The sequence below is a fragment of the Perissodus microlepis genome, chromosome 19 (genome assembly GCF_051167445.1).
Source record: "Perissodus microlepis isolate ML-2025 ecotype Zambia chromosome 19, ASM5116744v1, whole genome shotgun sequence".
Taxonomy (NCBI): Eukaryota; Metazoa; Chordata; class Actinopteri; order Cichliformes; family Cichlidae; genus Perissodus; species Perissodus microlepis.
Window position 1 is genome coordinate 16250779 of NC_140479.1, and position 24784 is coordinate 16275562.

At 37.9% G+C, this 24784-nt stretch overlaps 2 protein-coding genes across 3 annotated transcripts; one reads left to right on the forward strand and one right to left on the reverse strand.

Annotated features, from left to right (window-relative positions):
* Nucleotides 1–38: 38 nt before the first annotated feature.
* LOC146365700 (transmembrane protein 87A-like) lies at nucleotides 39–11380 on the reverse strand. Of its 2 annotated transcripts, none has more exons than XM_084915150.1 (20): nucleotides 11188–11380; nucleotides 9810–9867; nucleotides 9263–9360; nucleotides 7682–7798; nucleotides 7416–7463; nucleotides 7286–7327; nucleotides 6911–7037; nucleotides 6770–6831; nucleotides 6417–6600; nucleotides 6208–6307; nucleotides 5991–6084; nucleotides 4229–4302; nucleotides 3983–4089; nucleotides 3240–3298; nucleotides 3044–3147; nucleotides 2871–2947; nucleotides 2354–2415; nucleotides 2218–2270; nucleotides 2004–2034; nucleotides 39–1879 (listed from the first exon to the last, which is right to left on the reverse strand). In XM_084915150.1, the coding sequence occupies exons 1-20, from the start codon at nucleotides 11302–11304 to the stop codon at nucleotides 1838–1840; spliced, it is 1656 nt and encodes a 551-aa protein (XP_084771276.1). In that variant the 5' UTR covers nucleotides 11305–11380; the 3' UTR covers nucleotides 39–1837. The 2 variants fall into 2 exon arrangements, with proteins under 2 accessions (XP_084771276.1, XP_084771275.1); XM_084915149.1 differs by having other exon boundaries at nucleotides 2354–2418; nucleotides 11188–11379.
* Nucleotides 11381–12433: 1053 nt separating this feature from the next.
* Nucleotides 12434–24733, forward strand: ganc (glucosidase, alpha; neutral C). The gene is made up of 25 exons (XM_084914266.1): nucleotides 12434–12627; nucleotides 12993–13055; nucleotides 13367–13469; nucleotides 13617–13744; nucleotides 13966–14142; nucleotides 14249–14252; nucleotides 14346–14415; nucleotides 14587–14683; nucleotides 14794–14977; nucleotides 15070–15214; nucleotides 15312–15547; nucleotides 15634–15760; nucleotides 16027–16106; nucleotides 16392–16535; nucleotides 16768–16864; nucleotides 16972–17073; nucleotides 17342–17516; nucleotides 18782–18850; nucleotides 19039–19103; nucleotides 19202–19278; nucleotides 19356–19430; nucleotides 19522–19635; nucleotides 21002–21114; nucleotides 21267–21370; nucleotides 23551–24733. Exons 1-25 carry the CDS (start codon nucleotides 12599–12601, stop codon nucleotides 23655–23657), a joined length of 2685 nt encoding a protein of 894 aa, XP_084770392.1. The 5' UTR covers nucleotides 12434–12598; the 3' UTR covers nucleotides 23658–24733.
* The last annotated feature ends 51 nt before the right edge of the window (nucleotides 24734–24784 follow it).

Sequence of the window (24784 nt, forward strand, 5' to 3'; positions counted from 1 at the left end):
AAAATAATTCTAAGTTTATACAAAACTTACGTTTCAACCATCTTTCAATATAAATTTATTTGCAGGACATAAGCAAAAAGCCATACAATAATATCAGCTTCACAATACAATGCAGACTCAAATCCAGACACAGGGTTTTAGTGTCTCTCTGAAATAAAATATTGTCAATAAGATTTAGACAAATAGAAAAAAAAAAAACATAGTTCAGAGCTTTAAAATTATCCACACATACTGCAGTAGATCACACAAAGATGAGGAATTATTCCAGATAAGGCTATTTTTGAGCGTAGCTGGGAAAGGGTCAGAGAAATCTGTAATAATGGTGAAATGATACTCCCCTGTGCTACTAAAGTAAACAGAGGACCTAAATAAAACTCTGGACCTGTTGGTGGAGGGGGTCGGAGAACACATTTTATAGACACACTAAATTACATGTATATTTTTCAGCTATCCAGGTTCGTTATTCAGTGGCTAGAAAAAAGTGTTCACTTTGGTGACTGCAATGTAAAAAAAAAAAAAGTAGTGTTTCTAGATCTATTATATGAAATCAAAACTATAAAAAAAACGTTACTTTTCATAAAAATTAAAATAAAGCAGGCTTAATTTTACTACAAATGCTTACAAACAGGATTTTCTTTTACTTTTTCTACGCTTATCAACCAATTAAATATAGTCAAATTTCAACTCGCTTAAACTGATCAGTGTGTGGATGACATCCTGAAGAAATGATCTGGCATGTGTCTACAAAATGAGCACACCTCACACGGTTTTATTACAGTTAATTCTTTGCATTGATATAGCTCCATAATTATCATTATATGCTCCCAGATCAACAGATGTGGCTTATTTTCTGGACGACGGTGATATCCTTCAAGTATCAACATGACAGATTTTAACAGTGGCTTAACTATTTTGATATTCAAAATGACCCAGTTAGCCAGACACTACAGTAATAACGTGTTAACAATTAAACACACATATTTGATGGTTAAGCATTAAAACATTTGCTTTTAGCTGTCTGGCTAAATGGCTAATTGTACAATAGAGTTACTTGCACATTTAAATATTAAATCGTGTGATCAAATAAATATGTAATGTAACAACGCATCTTTTTTACATATATGGCACAGCACTGAAGATAACCTATTGTTCATTAAGATGCTGCAATGGCTTAAATATAATCCTATTATGAAACTACTTTAATGTTTTCAGTTATGTTCATTATCTTCCGTTTGTAGTATCATCCGATATCTTGGCTTTGATGATGGCCAGGCATCACGAGTCATACCTGACTGTGTTCCAAAAAGGACCTCACATTCCTACAACTCTGACCCGTCCAGGAGTTATCTGTGCAGTCTGAAGTGGGTGGAGCTTTTGTCATATATTTTGATCATCTATCCCTTGCACTGGATATCACATGTTTCATTAAATACTTATAATAGTCTTTAAAAAAAACCCAAAAAAACCAAAAAAACAGAAAATTTTCACAAATCTCCCGATAACTAGCGCCTTGTGTAACAGAATCAGCTTCTCCTTCATTTTGTTCAGCAAATAAAATAGTTATAAATATAAATGCTATACTATATAACTGCTTCTTGTATTTTATCCCAGAATAATCCCAGAATGCCATCAGCAGCTGACCCAGTCACTCCGCGTTGCACAGTATGGCGTTAATATAAGAGCTTACTGTACTGTTACCCAAAACCTGTGAAATAAAAGTTTTTTTTAAAAAGTGTCTGAAGAAAGAACAGATATGCATCCCCCCAACATTTTTGGTAATCAGATCACTCATTGCTGCCTCAGTCGAATTCCTCTCTTTTCACTCTCAGATCGTTTTCTACTCCATTTTGGACCTCTCCATCTTGGTTTTCAAGATTTCCTGGAAAAAAAACACAACAGTGTGGTTGTTAAATGATGTCACAGTAAAAGGTCAGGACTTTAAATAGATTAAAGTGTGAGTAGAATCATGGGACTCGCATGTGTAAAGTAAAAAGGCTCCTTACTTCTTCCTCATCTAGCATTACAGGGAGAGCTCTGTATGGAGGGGAAAAAGAAAAGAAAAAAACAGAGAAAGAGGCCATGGATATACCACGCACATCAGGAGTAAGTCAAACACTATGAATATGGCTTGAATAACAGCAATATAGTACTTTTCCATATTTCCATCCAAATTTCATTTAGTGTAGCAGTTTTTCACCAAAATAAAAGTTTACTTACACATCAGCAACAGTAGTAGGAATGTTCTCCTCAACCCACTTTAGATCTTCATCCTGACAAAAAGCACAGTTTTGAAACACAGAATTAAGTAAACGTGACAATAACGCAGGAGAGAAAATGTCAGAAGTCAACCTACCTCTTTACTCAACATTTTCTGGGAGCCGTTAATGTCAGGCTTTGCGCCTCTCATCTTCATTCCTTCTGAAAAATCAAGAAAAGGCAGTTGAAATCATTTACTCTGATACTATTAAATGATTATAAATTTCTCAATTAACGTCTATACAAACAGACTGAGAATGTGTCACTGGGTTAAACAAAAGCTCAGACAGAAGGTTGTCAGTAAAGGATGTAAGGAAAATTGTGATTATTTGGGTTTATTAGAGCATACAACAGAAGATACAAACTGCTGGAAAACATTTCTGTGATCTCTGTCGTTTTATATCTTTGTGTTATACTAGCCCACAACCAAGCTTATCAAAAGCTGTTTTACCTTTTCTCCCAACACACAGCACTAGAGTTAAATAAAACCAACATTTTTCTGAGCAACTTAACTGTGTAACACAAATGAGCATTCAGTTTCTTTTTCAAACACTGTTTAATATGGCAAACACTTGTCTGGGGCTTTAAATTACAAGAGGATTCACACGTCGTACCAAAGGCTTCGTTCAGCATGGGCTCCTTGGCTTCCTCCTCTTCATCATCATCATCAATCAGAGGGGAATGGGAGAACCTGAAAGGAAAGACCACATAGGCTGAAATCTTTATGAATCGCGTTAACCGCAAGCTTACAGAGGTACTTTGGCCCAAACTCCATACTGACACTGACCTCTGATTGTTGGCTGAGGGCCGCAGCAGCACCATGATGACCAGAAGAATAGTGGAGAAGAGCAGGCGCCAGAATGCATCATCTACCCACAAGTCCCTCCAACCCTGCGGAAAGGATAAGGATAGATTTCAGGGGAAAAGCAGTGAAATCCAGTACAAGATAAATATAACTCAGCCAAAAGAGAAAGCAAACTGACCCTCTGACAGTCGACCAACTTGAAGACCTTGGTGGTCCAGATGATAAATATGATAGAAGCTGTGGACACAAAATAAACACCAAGGATTTAGATGACTGTAAACAAAATACACATGTTTCGCAGAAACTACAGCACACAAACAACAAACTGACCTGAAGGTAATTCTAGCCACAGCATTGGTAAACTGGAGATGTGTGTTTTTTTTTTTTTAAATGAAACAGATGTGTTCAAAAAATATTTATCACATATGGAAATACGCAGATTCCCTTTCTTGTAAAGGGTTAAATGAAGATTGGCCACACTGACAGCTACACAGTAAACACAAAGCAGGAGCCTGGAGCTTAAATACAAGTTGGTAACAGAGGGAAACAATAAACCTGATTTCACACGAGTTGATAGTAAAGTACAAAAAGGCTAATGAAGACAAAATAAGCCCTCAATTAGCACTATAACTCATTAACATGTCATGTTAACCTAGTTTTTCTAGGAGAAATTAGCTTATTTTTTTATAAGTTATATTAGTTTCATTACCTTTATACAGAAGTAGGTTTACATGTTTAGCTTAGCTCACCAGCTTCCAGCACCCTCCACAATAAAACATATTTTCCAAGTCTGACCACATCTTACAGAGGAGCAAGTGCAGCACATTTCTACTATTTCATAATTGGCTTCATAGTTTACGGTAATCTTTTAACTGATGAAAACGTGGAAGCTAAGCAGACCCCAGTACAGCTGTAACTCACCGACAACAGAGAAGATGAGCGTTTTAGTGAAGTGCTGATATAACGAGAGCTTCACTATATTTCTGCGGAGCTTGAGGAGACGAGTGGTTTGAGACAAGCTGATGAAAATGTAAATGCAAATTAAGGAAAACACTGTCTATGGACAGCTTCTAAATAAATACAATCAAATGCCTATATGTGCAGTGCTTGTGATAATACAAATCGGAGTGACACCTGAGCAGTCATCAGGCTAGTTGATTAAAGGATATCCACCACATGACACAGGAGTCAATGAGGGAAAGGCTGAGATTAGCCACAAGGGCAACAGTCCCGTAGAAGCCCTGTAAGAAGATGACAACAGAGACATTTCAGAAGAAGATCTGTCTAAAACTTAGAGCACAAAACAGAGCAAAGAGTGACTGTGAATCAAGCAGCTACCTCTAGAACTAAAGAATTAAACCAGCAGTGTAGTTCCTTTAATGTCCACTTGAGGCTGACTCCAAAAACTAGTCAATCTCCTTTCAAAAGAAAAGATCTGCTGTAGCCCAGTGATTTGGTAGAATCTTTTTGCTCCTGGAGAATGATTGCAAAAAGTTTTGTTGGCGTGACCAGACTGACCGTAAACACTCAGATCAGTGAAAATTTGTATATAAATGCCGTCAGACATCCAACACAAGGCAATCAATTTGAATCAGTCTGTAGCGATAAGCCAAATTTGTCTGCAGGACATCTCTTTGCAATAAGGAACTCAACTGAGCTGCTGGTACTCTGGTTAGTGAGCACCTATGTGATTTTTGCAGTGAAATCTCCATCCTGCAGCAATTACGTCACTACTAGTGAAGGAATTTCTGTTTCATAGCTATGAAGTTCTGACTAAACTCATGTGAAAATGCTCTTTTTATAACTCACCTGTTTCACCTGAGTCGTGCATTATTATGGGTGTGGCAGCTTTATCTGACACCAGATGTAGCTGACACTTTCTGCTAGGCTTCAACTGTGTTAATTGACAGTCACTGAACTCAAACACTCAACTGTAGTGGTATTTATGGTGCCTTTCAGAGCATTTAATTACGTGTTTAATGTGGTTTTCTGCATGGTTAACTGTACTAACAGCTCATTCAAGAAGTCTGTGCTCTGGCAAGTGAAACTTAGGAAGTATCTATGCCTGGGGATACAGACTGCTGCACAAGTTTGCAACCCTTAGGTGAGGATTTGGCACTCCGGCATCTTATTTAAATATGATCACCTCGAGCACAAAAGAAGAAAGGTGACGTGTACATGCTATGAAAGTGTTGGGTAAACACGAGCTTGTGTTAAGATTACAAAACACATTCTAATCAACTTCATTATTTCATTCTCCTTGCTGTCTTTCTTATCTCACGTTTAAATTGCGTTTGCTGAACTCGCTGCTGTGTCTTTAGCTTCTTTCGAAAAATTACTCATGGATCAAATTTGTCATTCTCTATCATGATCACTTGTCTGCCTCCCAGAGACAGAATCCCTGTGTAACCTTCCCTCTCTATGGTCTCCTGCACTCAAATCAAATTTATATATAGAGAGCGCCTTCCCTGCTGCACCGGGCCAGATTTTTATGCAAAAATACATCACAGCCATCAGCTTCAATCACCCTCCAGAGGCTGCAACAAATAATGTGCACTAACTGAAATGCAGTGGGTTCATTTCACTTGCCTGAATAAAGTTAATGTGAGGCCACTGAAACTTAATATGTGGTCCTAGAAGTGAAGTATAAAGGGTGTCCTAATCAGCAGAGAGTATGCCTTCAAGGGACATTTTAAATCAGCCTTTGTTCAAATGTATTTTATTTATTAAGGGCATAATTTATTTATTTAAAAAAAGAAAAAAAGAATATATATGACTGTTCTTATAATCCTTGTATAAAAAGTACTTTGTAGTCTTGGTTTTTAAAGCTGCCACACAATAAATATTTAGCTAACAACTGATTTTTATTCTTAAGGATGACTGCAAGATAAAGACTTGCATCTGCTTCTTATCAATATTAGACACTTACACCGGTTACTCGCAGCACACCTTCTACTGAGGAGAAGAGAAGGTAAAAAATTCCAACAGCTACTAGCCGATGTACGGTGGTGCCCAACCTGGGCCTAAGCAGAAGGGAGAATAAAACAGTGCATTAATACTAAGAGCTTGTTTAAAACAAGTAACAGCAGTGGGTTATCCACTAGAGACTATATTCAATCAGGTAACCTTTAAAGGAATCAACTCACTTGACTATGCCATAGCCAAGGCTTACAATGAGGACCAGGATTCGAGCCAGAGATCTTTTGAGTGCAGAGAGCAACTCTGCAAAAATCACAGCCCCTAGCACTGCAAAAAAATAATACAAAGAGAAAAACAGATGCCAAAATATGAAAAGGAAAAACCAAAACCAAACAAACTTATACTACAAACAAGAGAGCGTGGAAAATCTGCCAACCGTAGTCTCCTTTGTAATGGATGCTTTGGTATTCAGAGTAGAAAACCGCTTTCTCCAGCATGCCGAGGATAATGACGGCACCAATCCAGAACTGGATCCGCAGCAGATCCCTCCAATAACAGGCGCACCAGAAGAGCCAGAGAGCCCCAAACAGCACATAAACAATGCACATGACCATGAAGAACTGTGATGGGTGCAAGAGTGGGAGACAGTCTCAGCTTTGTCATCGATAATAAGTAAGCTATACACTCAGGTTCCAGTGCTATGGTGAAAGATTTTACATGTCTGAATTCATCAACTCCCTTTACTCCTAGATATACCAATTAAATATTACAGAAAATGAGGATTTATACCATCATGAGAGGCCAGTCTGCTGGAGAGGAGTACTCATGTGGACCTTTCATCTCCACTTTCACTGGGAAATAAAGAAAGGTATGTTATTGTTTAAAGAAATATGATTCTAAAGCTCTTTATGCAAAATGGTTGTTTCTCACTTGAAAAAGTAAAGCTGGACTGCTCTCCTCCCTCAGCTTCATCGTCAGCGCCACGAAACAAAGGCTGCACCTTCACTATGAACAGATAAGGACTGTCTTCCCAAGCTTTGGCCACTGCACTGATATCCTAAAAAAGAAGATTTAGACTTTTAAATCTGATGAATGAAGCAATTTCTTATACTTTTTATGGATTTATTTCTTTGCATTGAACGAGACAGCATATAATTTTGTTGTACTTTTGGTATAATGACAATAAAGAATTATCATTATTACACTTGTTCCCATGAGAACTGGAATATAAAACCCCCAGAAAGGATGAAAACTTTCCTCAAAAAATGTAAAATATAACGTTTATTCACTGTTGTAATGTCTTACCGGTTTTTCAGACCAAAAGAAGCTCTGATTGGATGGGTCACTCTAAGAGAAAAAAGTAGTTTTAGGGCTATTCTGATAAGAACAATGAAAAATTACAATAAGTGTCTAAAGATCAGTGTCGATCACCCACCTTTGGGCTAGTCAGTGGCTGATAAGGGTTGAAGTCTGGATAATAGACCTAAAACAAAGGCCAAAGTAAACAAATACACATGAATAGATATGGATATATAATATAGTGTATGCAGGAAATCTCTGAAAGAGCAGTTTCACATGTTTAAAAACGGACTTACATCAGTATTGGATAACTGCTGCACAGAAACTGGACTATTACACACACATAATAAATGAGTTTATGTGCCATCTACAGTGATCTAGGACGGTATTGTTGTCACTGACCTTTGGTAACAAGAGAGAGGAGCAGTTGTCAAAGTACATGTAGCCCTGACTGTAGAAGCCACTCCAGCCATCTTTCAGCATGTGCTCCATGCCAAACATGTTCCTTGCTTTGTTGTCCTGCAAAACAGTGTGTTATAACATGTACTTTATGTTATGTTTATTATAATGAACAGACAGGATGTTATTGCAATGATACTTGACAATCACAGCAGTAACTGAGTTTACTGTATTTCAACACATTTTGCTAAATATTTGACACCATATAAAAATGACCATTAATATGCATATGACAATATTTTACACACCAGCTGAATAATGCTGAATCACAAAGACAAAAGCACCAGCCTTCACAGGACTCAGTGAATAGTGCAAACACAGGCAAGTAAGTGGAACCTAATTTCAAGGGCCCAAAGTATTTCAGATAGTAAATACATTTTTTTTGTAAGAAGAGTAGATCCAAACATCCAAATCACAAACAGGGTTTATTTTTTCTCTTACAAAACAGAAGTGTGTTCATGCTTCACATCAAACCCACAAAGTAAAACTGACTAAATCTGAAGGTATTCATTTCATTTAGATCTTTTTTATTTAATAAAAATTTGAAGTGCCTTGTGATAGATTTGCAACTGGGTCAGGGTGTATGATTAGGCTCCAGCCCACCACAAACCTGAACTAGATAAACAGAAGATGGATGGATGTAAAGCCAATTCTTTTCAGCTTAAATGAACAGCACTTCTAGGCGCAGAGAAGCGGTAAAGGGTGGAGGGTTTGGTGGTCTCAGGATTTTGTCTGTGCTTTTTGCAGTTGCTCTATTGGCGTGAAACGTAAAACCAATGCTGTTGGTCTACATTCCTGCCAAGACATTTGGCTATGAACTCTGGGTAAATTAGATGGCAGACACAAACGTGGGAAATAAGCTTCCTTCACAGGGAATGAGCTCAGTCATTCAGGAGGGGCTCAGGTTGGAGCAGCTATCACTCCACATTAAAAGAAGCCAGATGAGGTGTTTCAGGGATATTATACTGAGAGGAAGATCCAGGACATAGAGAGATATTACATCTCTCTGCTGGATGAATGCCTCTGTGTCCCCCTTCAAGGAGCTGGAGGAGGTGGCCCAGAAAATGGATGGATGAAATGAAAAATGTAAAGTTTGTTTATTGCAGTGAATTTCCTTCCTGGTGTAAAACTGCTTTGGACTTGCACTACTTTCCTTCCAGCTTTGCATTTGTCTTGGAAGAGACGTTCAAGCTTGAAAGGAACCAAACCTTTCAAATCAAATCTGACTTCAAAGTCTTCTTTGTGCTACAGGTGACCTCCACGTATCCTTGTTTGTGACCCTCACTTAAAGTCTGACAGCAACAAAGCAAACTGCAGCTGAGCCTGAGAAGCCCTTGGACAAGGAGCCAGATGGAAGTTGAGGCCAAGGCCAAGAAATCGCTTCAGGAAGGAAACAGCAGCTGCTCTGAGTGACAAACAGTTGATGCACAATATATCTAAATCCTGAAAAAAGTTGATAAACCCAAATTTATCCAAAGTATATCTTTGTTTTCTTTACTCAAAGACTCACTGGTGTATACTCACTGGTGTGTTAAAGACCTCATTATAGCAAACAGAGGAGCGCAGGTACCAGCTGATGTTGAAGGCGAAGCTTTTGTTACACCGCCTTGAGTCACCCTGGACTGAAAAATAGAAGAAAGAAGAACATATCAACACTTAGAATCCACTAGCTAATTCAGACAAGCAAATGTGAGTTCAAAGTATTCCAGGTTCTATTCTAGGTCAGTGTCTAATTTTCCTTAGAGGAATGCCAGCAATCAGTTCTACAAACAGCACCATACAAAGAAGAGAAATTTATACCACAGTACAATCTGTACGGTGGAGATAAGACTCTTTCAAAGAGTATTCATCATTTTAAACACTGACATTTTGCTTTTAGTCTCTAGATATTCTGTTTGAAGGCTGCAGGGCATCCAACTTATCTGCAATGTCTGGATACCAGTTAGAGCCATAAACACGCTGTGGGGGATGTAAATCACAGCACAACAATGCCATCCAGTCAGCAGTTATGTGTGAATCCTCACATCCACAGTCCTGGCCATCTACACCTTAGAGAACGTAGGCTACTTACACTTCATGAAGATGGTGGTGTTGGCATACAGGGTCTTCCGAAAAACGGCATCCTGCGTCTGAAACCCAACAGAGACATATCAGTCAGCTGCTGTTTTTGCTCTTATGCCAGTATCAGGTACCGAAGCAGCTCATCAGCGATCACTGTATGTGCAAATTCTGCAGATTCCTTTGAACTGTGCTCAGAAAGAATGTACAATTTACACATAAAGACATGGCTTTATGGACCACCATCTGCTCATGTGTGATGCATACAGTGCTGAGTACTGGGAACAATGGTGCTGCAGCTGCTGTGCTAGACAAATTATATGATAGCACAATTTTAATAATCTTTTCCTGAATTATGTTTTCAAAAAAAATAGCTGTCATATTAAAATTATATAGTACAAAATAGGTACAGCGGTTTACTGACACATGCAAACATACATGGAAATACAGCATATAAGGGAAAAACAGAAGTGTGCACAATACTAATCAATCAATATTTGGTCTGAACATATTTATTCTTTAACATAATCTATACTCTCTAAGAGAAACTTTCTATCTTTAAGTAGTCTTCAGGGATAGTTCTCCAGGCTTCTTCCAAAGCTCTTCTTTGGGGAGGCCCATCCATCGCTGAGTGTACCAATGTCATTTGCCTCCACTGTGTTTTACATATGGCTGTAGACACTCACTGTTATATCTCCTCCTTACACATTTATGATGATTTGAACCAAAGGAAAATTAGTTTTTAAAAAGTAGGCAATGTCCTAAACACCTTTGAAGCCCTCCAGATAGCGTGAAAAACTATTACTTAACACCACTTAAAAAATGACAGTTTGGCTCCTTGGAACAGAAACGGTCTGGACCCAGAGCAACATATGAAGAAATACCAAGACACCACTATATCTACCTAAGCTTCTATAACATGATGCAACACATGTTTTTTTCCACATATCATCGCCTATCCACGTCACGCGGGAGCACCTTTAGCTCACCTTGAATTTAGTGAGGTAATATCACCGGCTGAGCCATCAATTTCTAAACTAGAATTACTTTTCTTGTGTAACACAGATGCAAACGAAGCTGTAACATGACACCACCTGCTTTTACACAATGGAACTGAGAAAAATATCACCTTTTGAATGTCCAGACAGAAATAGTAGCGTTAATGAAACGAAAATCTGTGGTTTAAAAGCGGGGTAATAAGCGAATAAGCGACTTGTCGTGTCAGACTATCCAAACAAGAGCTGTCAAAGCAAAACGACAGTGTTTGTGCCAGGTAGATATTACAGAGGAAAGAAGGGGCTAGTTAGCTTCTTCGGCTAACAGCTACCATGGAAGACTTAGCTTAGAGACTATGTAATAATGGTAAAGACACATATGTTAAAGACACTGACCGAGTTGATGTCCATGCTCCATACGGAAACCTCTGCCGCTGTCCCAGGACGGAAAACCAAGACAAAAAACAGCAAACACAACCAATGCACCTGATCATATGACATCTTTTTGTGCATCTACTCCAGGTCAGCCAGGCTCGTGTCCGCATCCAGCTCCGGGTTGTTCTCCCTGTAGTTACCGCGGTCGCCACAAGAGTGCAACATAACACCGAATACAGTGAGAGCGGAAACCATCTACTTCTATATATGCCTGACAGAGGGGCAGGCAACTACCGATTATTATAAACTATCTACAACGCTAACAAAAAGTTTTGTAAAAATATGGAATTTCAATTTGATTATTTTGACGGGACAATGCAACGTTCCAATACAGAGCATGACACTCATGTGCACATAGAGTTAAGTTAATTTCCAATAATTTCTTGTTCCTCACTGGCCTTTCACATCCACAATGCACAAACAATATTTGCAATTTACACATTACATACACATAATAGAAATATATAGTGTAAGAAAGCTACAGAAATTAAAAACATTTCGAAAAGTATGAATAATTATACAATTATAATTAGTTAAAATGACTACAGATCTTGTTTACCTTTAATTAACCTTTGTCCCTTACTTAAAAAGAAATAATTTTTATAATAATTTTGATTTAAGTTGTAAATGTAGATGAAAAGCCAAATTTAGGTGATATGGTATTTTACAGTTACCATTCAGCATACTCTTAAAATGTGATCGCAGTCTTCTCATTTAAAAACACAAATGAATGAAACTCCCAAAACTAATTCAATTATATATATTTTTGAAAAATGTAACTATGATACCACAGAAATTGTTGGATAATAATGAATTTCTTATTCATATGCATTATTTAGCATTCTCCTACCAACAGAGCTGGATAAATAAGCCTTATTCTAACATGCACCACAACCTTGGCGGTTATATTTGGAAGACGTACATCTCGACTTGTAAAATAACAATCATAAATACTTTAATAATCAATCTTTAATCAATAAAATTAACATTGTGAGCACAAGATTTAAAAATATTACATTACATTAAATTTTTGTCTTCTTTTTTGTCTTTAAATAATTGTATTTTTCAATTATTGTTATTATTTATTATTATTTTTACCTGTGAAAAATAACATAAACCACATTGTAAATAACTCCAGGAAGAGAGGCCTGTTCCTTTCAGTGGGGGATTTATTTTGGAAATCCAAACCGGAAATGAAGGTTGACGTACGTAGCGGTATCTTGAGGCAGATTTTTCTCTACGTGTTGTTTCCCGATTTGAAACTGTCAGGAAGCTCTTCCTGGTTTAAACAGAAAACAAATGTAGCTGTGCTCAAACACGGAGACCACCCCGACTGTGAAGGACCGAAGGTTTTGTCTTATCTCTGCGTTAAATGGCGGAAGTGAGCCAAACCCTTGCTAGGTACAGACATATGGGTATATAAACATGCTCTTTCCAGCCGCTCTGTTGCAAAGACCACTCTCTCATGTTGACCTTTGACATTTCACAATGAACCTATATGAAGAAAGCAACATAAAGTAGGACAATCATGTAGTTACTGTGTAGTTATTATCAAATACATGGCAGCTGTTGTTTAGGTCACTGAAAGGTGCTTGGCAATATTTGAATGATGGGAAGTTTTTGACTTTTATATATGTGTGCACAGTCAGGTTACAGTTTAACCACCATTTTTGATACTTGGTGCTTTCCATGCCCCAATTGTCTTGAACACCTTGGTCTACGTGTATAAGTGTGTGTATTTCACTTTATTTTTGCTTCTCTTATAGTGTTATCCCTAATGTTGAGGAGGAAGGCAAGTTCAAGAAGAGCGGTGATGTTGCTTTTTACAGGTGTGTTGGACATCCTCACAGTTAAAGTGATTTTATTGTGTTTTGTTGGACTTGTGAAAGTGAGCTGGAGATTAATAATAACTTAATTAATATAAACATAACAGAAGAATATCAGTAAAATCCCTGAATAAACAGAAATGTTTAAACTGTTTTTAAAAGGTAGCTTACTAGAATGAATTTGGAGTGTGGCTCAAATACAAAGAGATGAATTTTCTAAGTAAGCGTAATAATCTGTTCTAACTCTAAAACCTCTCTAAAATTGAAAAGTATTTTAATCTCATCACTGACTTTTATTTTCGCTTGCTTTTAAGGCGGCAGATCCAGGGTCCAAACATGCAGCATCGGGCTCTTTTGGACACCATGGTGCTCACAGAGAAGGGGGCACGTTTTGAATTGCTGGAAGCAGATTCGCAGGTTAGTGTTACTTTTAAAAAGTTTCTTTAATCAAGTTTAAACATCATTTAGACTGAACAGATCAATGTTTTGACCTTTGATTATGCCCAAAATTGTGAATGATAATTAAAGAGGAGGGTTTTTTTTATAAGCTTACTCTTTTCACAGACCAGGCTGCTTCTTTCTTTGTCCCCGTCCAAACACGGCATTGTAAGGATAACAATAGATGAATTCCAGCCTATTAAGGCACGCTATCGAGTTCCAGATGTGTTATCCGGGGAACCACAATGTGAACAGTAAGCGATGTATCATTTTTCTATTATGATGTCATCTTACACCAGCACTTCTTTAAAATCCAGTCCCCTTTAGTATTTCTGACAGTCTAAGAACTTCTGCGGTTGTGACAGAAATTATTAATTGTTCATATCAATAAAAGACAAGTTTATAGATCTAGGTTTAACTCATAGGATTGCTGCAACTGGAAATTAGTTGACCTTTACCCCTCATCCTTTGGTAGATTAAGAGTGGAGAAACAGACTAAGGACTCAGTCACGCTTTCTTGGTCTTTCGGACGTTATCAGCTCCGTGTGTGGCATTCTCCTTTCCGACTGGAGATCCTGTGTGAGCAGGAAGTGATGGTCACATTCAACTCTAAGGAGAAACTGTGGTTTGAGAGACTGCAGCATCGACCCAGGTGAGATTTGCAAGAAATAGATGTGCAGAAGAATTTGTTTATATCATATAGCTGACTGCATTTCTTTTCTTTTTGTATTCTTCTGCTGGGCCACATGTCATGGTAGCGAGGTAAGAAAATAGAAGCACATCTGAAACTGCAGCTTAATTTTGAAGCTTAATCAGGTCTGTGAATGCCATTGTTCTTTGTTGCTTTTATTTCAGCTTCAAGACGAGCGGAAAAGTTCATTATGGAAGGAGACATTCAAGCAGTTTGTGGATATCAAGGCTAATGGTTTGTGCCTCTACTTGAATATTTTACCAGCAACTATCTCAGTTTGGTGTACTGTGTTCACATTTTTATGATCATAAATGACAGGCAAGTGTACATTTACAGAGCTTAATAATCAAGGAACAGAGTGTACTCTAAACTTTATACTGAGAGACACGTGTTGTGCACCTTCAGGTCCCAGCAGCATTGGAGCAGACCTCTGTCTTCATGGGTTCAGCCATGTGTATGGTCTACCCCAACACGCAGACAGCTTGCAGCTCAGAGACACGAGGTACACGCGATGGTGTTTGTGTCTTCATTTGTAAGAGTGTAATTTATCTGTGCATCCTGCAGGCAGGAGAGAGAGTTGACAATTTTTAAAAAATGTGTGTCATTTCACAGAGATGGTGAGCCTTACCGGCTGTACAACTTGGATGTTTTTGCCTATCCACTGTACAGTCGTCTCGGACTGTATGGATCTGTGCCATTGATGGTGGCCCACAAGCCAGACAGGACTCTGGGTGTATTTTGGCTGAATGCATCTGAGACTTTTATAAACATTCAATACTCCCCCTCTGACCATCAGGTGACCTTTGTTTCTGTGCTGTCTGTATTTTACAGTGACCATGAAGCAAAAAGACACTTTTCTACTGCTCAGTAACCTTCTGTCTCACACAGGATGATGAAACCCCTCCAGTTAAACGGAGGCGGGCTGAGCCTCAGACCGATGTCCACTGGCTGTCAGAAAGTGGTATGATTGACTGCATGGTTCTGCTTGGGCCCAGTCCACAGCAACTTTTCGCCCAGTATGCTCAGCTGACAGGTGAGAATGTGGCTCTGAAATTATGGTACCCAAAAATAAAAAATAAAATTAAGCTCTCAAAGACTCAAACTTTACTTGTCCGTCCTCCCTGTGTCAGGATATCAAGCCCTGCCCCCTCTGTTTGCCCTCGGGTACCACCAGTGCCGCTGGAACTACATTGATGAAGCTGACGTGAAGTCTGTGGATGCTGGATTTGATTGCCACGGTATTCCTTACGATGTCATCTGGCTGGACATTGAGCACACAGATGGGAAGCGGTACTTTACCTGGGATCCTGTTCATTTCCCTGAACCAGCCAAGCTGCAGCAGCACCTGGAGAAGAAAAACAGGAAGGTCAGTTTTACAGTGCAAAACATGCATCATCTAGAGAAATTGTTTTGCTTTGATACGTTAAGATGTTTTTTGTTATATCTCTTCAGCTGGTCATTATAAGTGATCCACACATTAAGGTTGATCCTTCTTGGTCCCTCTACTGTGAGGCCAGAGACAGAGGGCATTTTGTCATGGACAGAGAGGGAAAGATCTTTAAGGGCTCATGCTGGCCAGGTAATGGGAAAAAAATCTACTGTTTAATGCTAACAAATGTGACATATGCTGGACTTGTGTTAACATGTTAGCTGCACCAAGGTCCAGAATAGGATAAATATGATTTTTTTATACTGTGGATCATGCAGAGATACTCTACAGTAGAGTCCAAAAATAAATGAGCATCAAGGTCCACTTTAATAGACACTGTATGTACTTGATGTGTATGCGTGATGTTGTCATATGCATCTTCTTTGTAAATGGAGTTATGTTAACTTCCCTTACAGGCGAATCCTCCTACCTTGATTTCAGCAGTTCAGCTACTCGAGCATGGTACTCCAGATGCTTCAGTTTGGATAAATACAAAGTAAGGCTCAGAAGGGATCAGCCATGTTTAAACAGAAATGATGCATAATGCAAAGCTACTCAGGACCAGAGCAGAGCAGCAAAAGGCTGAAGAATAATTAAGCTGTGTTCTCTCCTTATGTTGTGGTACCCGTGAAATAAAATGAAACATTTTAAAAGCATCTTAAATAATTTAATGCTTTAGTCCTTGACAAAGATTCCATCTCATATTATTTGTTTTTTATCCACCTAATACTGAGATTGTTTGCTCAAGACACGGTAGTGATGGTGTTTATTTATGATACAGGGATCGACACCTTCGTTGTTTGTGTGGAACGATATGAACGAACCATCTGTGTTCAGCGGCCCAGAGCTGACGATGCCGAAGGATGCAGTGCATTGTGGGGACTGGGAACACAGAGATTTACACAACCTGTATGGTTTTTACCAGGTAAGCAATCTCTTAAAGGGAAGGCCTGATGTGTTTTGTTACTTTAAGCACAAAAATATCTGTTTTTCTTCTATTGATGGAAAAATGTTATTTTGTCCTTCACGTAACTCTAAAAGTACCTATCAACATCCAGAGTAGTTAAGTTGTGAAGACAGTTTTTAAAGAGTAAAGCCTCCAAGCCTATTCTGTATAATAAAAACAAAATAATTTAAAAAATATTTTTATTTAACAGCACATGGCGACAGTGGAGGGTCTAATCACTCGTTCGGGTGGCTTAGAGAGACCGTTTGTCCTCTCGCGCGCTTTCTTTGCAGGGTCACAGAGACTTGGTAAGCTATTTAAATGGGAAAATGAAAATGCTTCCATCCTCTCCATATTTCCGCATATCCATGCTTAACTGTGCCATTTGTTGTAATTGGCTTTGTTTGGGATACAGGAGCAGTGTGGACTGGTGATAATGTTGCCAACTGGGAGTATCTGAAGATCTCAGTTCCAATGGTGTTGTCCTTGAGTCTGGCAGGCATAGCGTTTTGTGGAGGTGAGGACATTATTGTTTATGGATTAAATTATTTAAACACTAAACAGAATTATTATTGACTAGTCAGACAGAGACGTTAATGCTTCTTTTTCAGCCAACGTGTAATTTTCTTTTGTTGGTGCGGAGATATTAATGAAGTACACACTCTACTAGCTTTTAACTTAAATCTAGTTAAGTAGTTGCTTATATATTAAGTAAATATGGGATATATTACTGCATACTGTCATGTGCTGCTCTTTATCATTAGTCTCTGTTTTTGGTGTTTCAGCTGATGTTGGTGGGTTCATCCAGGATCCAGAGCCAGAGTTGCTGGTGCGCTGGTACCAGGCGGCTGCCCTGCAGCCATTTTTCCGCGGTCACTCTGCAAATGTGACAAACCGTCGGGAACCCTGGCTTTTTGGGGACGAGGTGACTGCAGCAATCTGCACTGTAATCCAACAAAGGTACTACTAGAGAGGTGTCAGTGTCGGTTACTTGAACACCATGTATAGATTGAACATAACCTTCAGAGCAGCGGTCCCCAACCCCTGGGTCATGGACTGGTACCGGTCCGTGAGTCGTTTGGTATCGGGCCGCGAGAGTTGAGGCTCGGGTGTGAAATTTGTGATTCTCAGGGTTTTTATCGTTAACTCTGTTTCCCTGTGTCTTTTCCCATGTTGTAGTTGTGTCTTATTTTGAAAGAACTATTTACGCGTCACCATAGCGACCAGAGAGCATTAAGGGGCAGAGAGGAGGATGTTACTCTCAATATTGTCGGTGCATTTCAGGAGGACGCTGCTAATAAAGTTACACAATTACACAGTGAATTCGAGTTTATTATTATATTTACAAAATACCACAGTTTTTGTCTTGGTCGTATCACTTTATTTTGTTGTATTTATCCGCGACACCTTAAAGGCTGGTCCGTGAAAATATTGTCTTACACTAAACCAGTCCATGGCGCGAAAAAAGGTTGGGGACCACTGCTTTAGAGGACGGGTTGTGAAAAACATTGTTGGGATGTGACATTCGGTGAATCGAAAACAATGTTAGATCCAGTTCAAAGACAGTTTTACTAATGCCAGCTAACAGCGGCTAACAGCGGCTAACAGTTCAGGATATCCCCGACAACTCACCTCAGTATCGCTGTTATCGGACAGATGTGAGATGTTCTGACTTGTTAACTCGTATTGAAGCTGTTTCACAAAGTTTTACAGCCTACCGAGTAAATAAAGATGGTTGCTTCTCATCCGGCATTGACAGGTAAAGAGTGGATTGACAACCTGCCTACTGACACATATTTCTTTTCTTTTCTAATGTATTGCCAAGTGTTGATATTATTCAAATACATTGAAATATAGTGTTTACAACAATGTTTTTTATACAAAGAATACAAGAGACATACCAGCTGGCCACAGCCATTATGGGGTACACTCTAAATTGAATGTTTTTGATCTCTCTTGGTTGACTAAAACATGTTTGTCCTACAGCAGCCACTGTAGCTAGGATGCAATTCAAATGCAATGTATGCATTTGAATTGAGAGTTGACTTCGGTCTGCAACCTACTGACCTCTAGTGGTGATAGTGTATATACCGTAGCTTTAAAGTAAATGTCAACATGAGGGACAAGATACAAATATAACATGTTTCATTAGTTTCTCCTGCCTTTGGTGAAATGCTTATTGTCTGACTATCTCATAATTCAGAGTCCATTTTGTCTGTTCTCAGGTACAGTCTGCTGCCCTATTGGTACACACTGTTTCACCAGGCTCACACGTCTGCGTTGCCTCCACTCAGGTTAGTCCTGGTTATCTACTGTTCAAATATAGCAGCTGCAACTACACCTCTGTTAACTTAAGTCATTATTACATCTGTGGAGACGAGATCAGGGGAACATCAAGCTATTGATGTTCACTTTATAAGGCTCTCGTTTTAAAGCTAGTTTAACTTGGATGTGGCCTCTAATTCAATTTAAAACTATACAGACCTCTGTGGGTGGAGTTCCCAGAAGAAGAGAGCACCTTCAGTGTGGACAGCCATTACATGCTTGGTGATAAAAACTTTTCATCTTTGCATGATTTCTCTGTGTACCCTGGAATTATTGCACTTTCATTTTTTCTTAGTTAAACTTTCCTTCATTTTATGTAGGAGGAGCACTGCTGGCCTGTCCTGTAACTGAACCAGGCATCCAAGAAATCAAAGTCTTACTTCCTGGATCTGACGAGGTACTGTGTTATATATATTTTAATATCGTCATGTTACACTTGATTGTGGATGTTATTCACATTTTTGTCTGTTTTAGATTTGGTATGACATCCATTCTGCACTGGTATACAAAGGAGGCAGGACTCTGAGTCTTCCTGTCACCCTGGACACGGTAAGTTTAGACGACAATTTTACGTGTGTTATTTTTTTAAAGTCAGATGATCTGTTATCTGTCAGTTGACTCTGATGTTTCCTCTGCTCAGGTTCCAGTATTCCAGCGCGGTGGCTCAGTAGTTTGCAGATCAGTAGGAAGTTGCTCCTGCACTGCTGAGCTTCGGCAGCTCCCCCTCTCTGTTACTGTGGCTTTAAACTCTCAGGTAACTTGTGCAGGATACTGGAATCCTACACTGATAGGATCGTATTTCCATACTGATAAAACTAATTTTTTTTCCATGAGCCTGAATTTCGCTCTCTGAATTTCACACAAAGATTTAATCTACGGCCTTTCTGTTGTCCCTTTTTTTCTAATACTGATTCCAGTATGTTTCAGTTGCAGTGGTTACAGATGTATTGAGTTTTTTTCCTGAGGTTTTACTTTGGGGTCCAGATGCTAGTATAGAAACAATTCCACCAGAGGGTGCCAAACGTTTGTGGACCACAAGCTCTATACAAGTACATGTCCAAATTTTTATAAAAGCTTGTTTCTGCTGTTAAAAAAAACAACATTTTTGCCAGTTACAGTTATTTAAGTTAACAAGTCAAAAATGTGAGACAATAACAGGAAATTTTGACTTATGGTTTGCAAAAAAAAGTTTTTTTTCATTGGCAGAAACAAGTCATACCACTTACCATGTGGTTGATCAAAATTTTCCATAACAACCTACAACGGATTATACATCATGACTACTAGAAAAACAGATAATCAATCTGTGTGTTCTATTTATTTCAGTGAGATATTCTTTCAGTCATGATTCAAAACTTACAGTTACAGTTACCTGAGTAAAAGAGAATGGAAATAAAATAATGTACTTACTTATTAAAATGTTTTTTTTATTTTTATAAATTGTAAATATATATTTTTTAAACTTATTTCATTCAGTTCTCCCGGTCACTGTTATCTATTAATATTTAACTTAATTTTAAAAACATGATTTTACAGTCTCACTAATAACAGAACAATTATTCAAATTCACTTATTTTCATCAATAATGATCATGTATTTGTTCACAATTACTGTCTATGTAAATCAAGATTTTCTTAATTCACTGATGTACACGTTTGCTAAACTGTCTGTGTTTACGTCATATTCATAATATTATGCAATGTGTTTCATCAGAGACTTGTGCCATGGTGCATATCAGTCAATTAATTAGATGCAGGCTAATAAGGATTTATTCAAATGCATTATTTTATGTAATTAACCAAATTCAGAACAGGACTGTGGGTAATGTATCAACATGTTGCCTTTGGCTCATTTCACTGATATGATTTCAGCCTTTTGGAAAGAAATTTCACATGTCTAAACTCTTTGTATTCAGTAATGCTAATTAATGTAGAAGCTGTCTGTATACAGGTTTATTTCAATCCCTGCTCAAAGATTTGAAGGTAAATTAATACTTATTAAAATTGAGTTTTTATTATGCCAAATCTTTAAGCTACAACTACTGGGAGCTTTTTATGCAAATTGTGACATTTGCATCTTTTAATTAGTGAAGCCATAACTGCAATCTCCTCTCTCCACAGGGCACTGCTGATGGTGAGTTGTACCTGGATGACGGCCACTCGTTCAGATACCGTGACAGAAAGGCCTTCTGTCTGCGCAGGTTCAGCATGCTGTCAGGCCGTCTGCTCTGCCGGTGAGTCACATTCACACTTCCAAGATGGGCTCCAGTTTTATGCCACGTGTGAAAAAGAGAGACTGTTTGTCACGTTAAAATAACATTAAATATTTTTAAGAAGAATAACTCCTGACAATATGATTTACTAGTTTTGGTGCTGCTTGTCTCAGTCCTGCCAGTGAAGAAGGAACATTTGACTGTAATACAGTCATACAGTCGGTCACCATCCTGGGGGTGAAGAGCAAACCGTCCGCAGTGATTGTGCATGCATCAGGTAAGGAGATCTGGCATTGATGTAAGGTTTATGGATAACTGACATTCACAATAAAAGAAACACCCACTTATACCAGCATGACTCCAGAGAACAAGCCTCCAAAACAACCACCATCAAATAACACATGCAGTTATTGTGTGACATGTTATTCTGGTTGGCTTTTGAGATATATCTGTGTAGGAATGTGTGTTTTTAACATCAGTAAATAATTTAAGAATGCATTTTATTGTCCTTGAATGCAATTGGATTTTATTGCCACTGAAGTAAGTTGTAGCCTATAAACAGTAAAACAATATTTAGTACCCGACCTTTCCTACTGCCTTCCTGTTGTCTGTTTAGTTTCGTATATTCCTCTGCATGTATGTTCTGCAGGTTTATTCCCTGTGGTACACACACACATTATTTTAGTAAATGAAACCAGGTTATTCTAGAAAAACAACCAAAAAAGCAAAAAGAAAGCAAATGCACTTTTAAGTTATTAAAGTATTTCAGTTGATAAAGATTTTTTATGAACAACATTTGCTCATTTTATATTTGATGTTTCAAAAAGTTGAGACGCAGGACAACAAAAGACAAAAAACGTTGTTTCATGCAAGAATAAAAACACTCATTAACTAATTAGATTAACTGATGAAAGGTCAGCAATATACTCTACATGTCTCTGCCTCTCCCTGGTGGGAAGAAAAAAGTATCCCCCCTGCGTCTTGAAATCAGTCTACGACACAAACAATAAAATTGGAAATTCACTTTCAGCAATCCTGGTTCCACAACAGCAAATGTGACATAGACAACATGCACCAGTGTTTCCTTATCAAAACAATTAAATAATAAAGAACAGAACTGAGATTTAAACCTTCTTATTTCAACTTTTTGACATCTGTGACATCCTGTAGTTCAGTATCCTCCCTGTAAATTGTCTCTAAATAAATCTTATGTGGACGGGTTGTTGGCTTTAGAGCTGATTGTGCAACTGTTGAAAAACATCAGTCCTAACCTGACTGTAACTCACTGAATAATTCACAAGTTAGAACTTGCGGCCCATGATGCTGTAAAACACGTGACAGTGGGGGTCATTTTCACAAAATTAATAACTTTTAAACTCCAAAAACCTGCTGCTAATATCAGGATCAGATCTATGGGACAGGGTCACTTCCTTCCCTGAGATTTGCAGATGTGCGTAAAAGAGAGCGAGGTGATGCTGTCTGTCAGTAAAACAAACTATAACAGGAATCTAACAATCTGGAGCAAAATATGTATCTATTTTTTAAAACTAGCAGCATTTTGAGCTGTTGCATTTTGACATAATTTCATATTAAACATGGAGGTCAAATAGCACAGGGGAGTTAATTTTGGCATGTTAAACTGGTTGTAATATTACGTTTGTCTTCTGTGTCTGTTTTCTTTCCCCACAAATCTCATCCTGTGATTGGGTAAAAACAGTACATAAAAAGGTACCAGATTGCACAAACACTTAGAAATCGTATGTTTTTAAAGGTAAAATTGCAAATAGGTGAGAAAGGGTGAAATCAATAATAGCATTAAAATACTCAGATAATCTATTGGTCAAGTCCAAAGACAAATAACCCAGTTGCTATTGCTAGTGGTTTCACCAATTTTCTTTCACTACATCCAGAAATAGTAGCTACATTTCTTCCATGTAAAGAAAAAAAGACATTAAATATTTAGTAATGTTGCTTCAATTTCTGTCTCCAAGCTCATTTAAAATGGATTGTGGCAAATGTCCTGTCTAATGAGTTGTATCCTCGGCATGACAGAGGAGTAGACCCATGTGTTGTGTTATCAGATGCACAGTTCAGACGACAGCATCTGTGATGGTTACAGGGGTATAAGGGTTAGAGGAAATAAATGCACAACAACATTGACTGAATAATTTAACAAAAGACAAACTTTAAAGCTGATCAGACTTCACCAAAAAGTAAAAACAAACCCGGGCAGCACACGGGGAATATAAATGAGTTTACATAGGTAACAGATTGCACAGGAACCTTGTTGAATCCATGCCATAAAGATGGTTTGAGCGTATGCTTTAATTACTCCAAAGGAGAAAAGAAAGCTGTAATAGAAACATTTGGAATCTGAGGAATTTGTTCCCTAATCTTTGTATCGATTTAAAAAAACTCTAAAAAGGTAAAGCATCACCGTTTTCCTTTTATCACCAGGTGCTAAGGACATTTCAGCTGCATTTCAGTACATGGAAACCTGCTGCAAGCTGACTGTGAACAGTATAAACCTCAGAGTGGCGATGGATTGGGAAATACAGATATGATGATTGTGGACATGTCAGTGATTGAGTTTCTTCATCTGGATTTCTTCATCCTACCAAGAAAACATCCAGTTAAATTACCCATTTCAATAACGGTCAACTACAGAACTTGTCTGAATACATTTGATTAAAAAATAAATTGATAATTGTTTGATGGTGTGGATTCAGAGCTTATGCTCATTTCTGTGCTCTAAACAAAATCTTCACAAAATTTTAATCACTTTATAAAATAATATCCATAAATCTTTGGACACTGAGATAAATCCAGTTTTTTTCTGTTTACCATAACCTATTGAAATTGTGGTCATGTAATAAATATGGATTCAAAGTGTATGCTCTACTGAAATTTGTGCAATTATTTACATAGATTGCATTAACTACTAAAGAATCACAGCCACTTGTATAAACAGTTCAAATGCAATTAGAAATAAAAATAATTCTAAATTAAAAAATTAAATACTTGGAAATATTGGAGATATCCACTGAATAGATGCTTTTCTAAGAAGAAGAATATAGTTATTTTTTAATCATCGTATGTACATTTTTAAATTCTTGTTACAATGTGTAGCTTATACACCATTTCTTTAGAGGTTAAATCTTATCAACTACAGCCTAAGTGCCTTATTTCCTTAATTTAGCTGAACCACAATAGAAGAATCAGTGGCGATCATGGATACATATAAACATCAGTGTTTAGTCTCGAATCCTCTTAGCCCCCAAATCCAAAAGATTTGCCAGCAACAAAAAAGTAACGGGGAAAAACATTTCCAGAACAGTCAGGATATCAGAAGAACCCTGACGTTAGGTGACTATCTAAAATTATTTCTGTATTTAACTTCATTCATGCTGCTGTCCTATGACTACATGTTGGCACATGGTTTTCTTTGAGTACTGTACTTTATCTTGACACTGCCTTGTCCCTGTAGACCGAGCTTTGCTGACTGAATCCTGGTCTGAGAGGACAAATATTAAAAAAAAAATGCAATCTTTTATTTTTATTGAATGTTTTTAAACAATTATGAATTACAAGTTATTTTTAATTCTAAAGCTTGACTGAATAAATAGCGATGTGCAGCTTCTGATGTTGATGTTTCTAGCTCTTTTATTGTTGCTGGATCTCCACCAAATTA

What these genes read in the sequence shown, in the direction of transcription:
- LOC146365700 (XM_084915149.1), bottom strand. Translation starts at nt 11,304, where the DNA reads ATGCACAAAAAGATGTCATATGATCAGGTGCATTGGTTGTGTTTGCTG. An exon ending in GTCCAGCTTTACTTTTTCAA is followed by an intron (nt 6,832 to 6,910) that starts GTGAGAAACAAC and finishes TTTATTTCCCAG; the next exon opens with TGAAAGTGGAGATGAAAGGT. An exon ending in TCCTGTGTCATGTGGTGGAT is followed by an intron (nt 4,090 to 4,228) that starts ATCCTTTAATCA and finishes TTGCATTTACAT; the next exon opens with TTTCATCAGCTTGTCTCAAA.
- ganc (XM_084914266.1), top strand. Translation starts at nt 12,599, where the DNA reads ATGGCGGAAGTGAGCCAAACCCTTGCTAG. An exon ending in GGGGAACCACAATGTGAACA is followed by an intron (nt 13,745 to 13,965) that starts GTAAGCGATGTA and finishes ATCCTTTGGTAG; the next exon opens with ATTAAGAGTGGAGAAACAGA. An exon ending in AGGCATAGCGTTTTGTGGAG is followed by an intron (nt 17,074 to 17,341) that starts GTGAGGACATTA and finishes TTGGTGTTTCAG; the next exon opens with CTGATGTTGGTGGGTTCATC.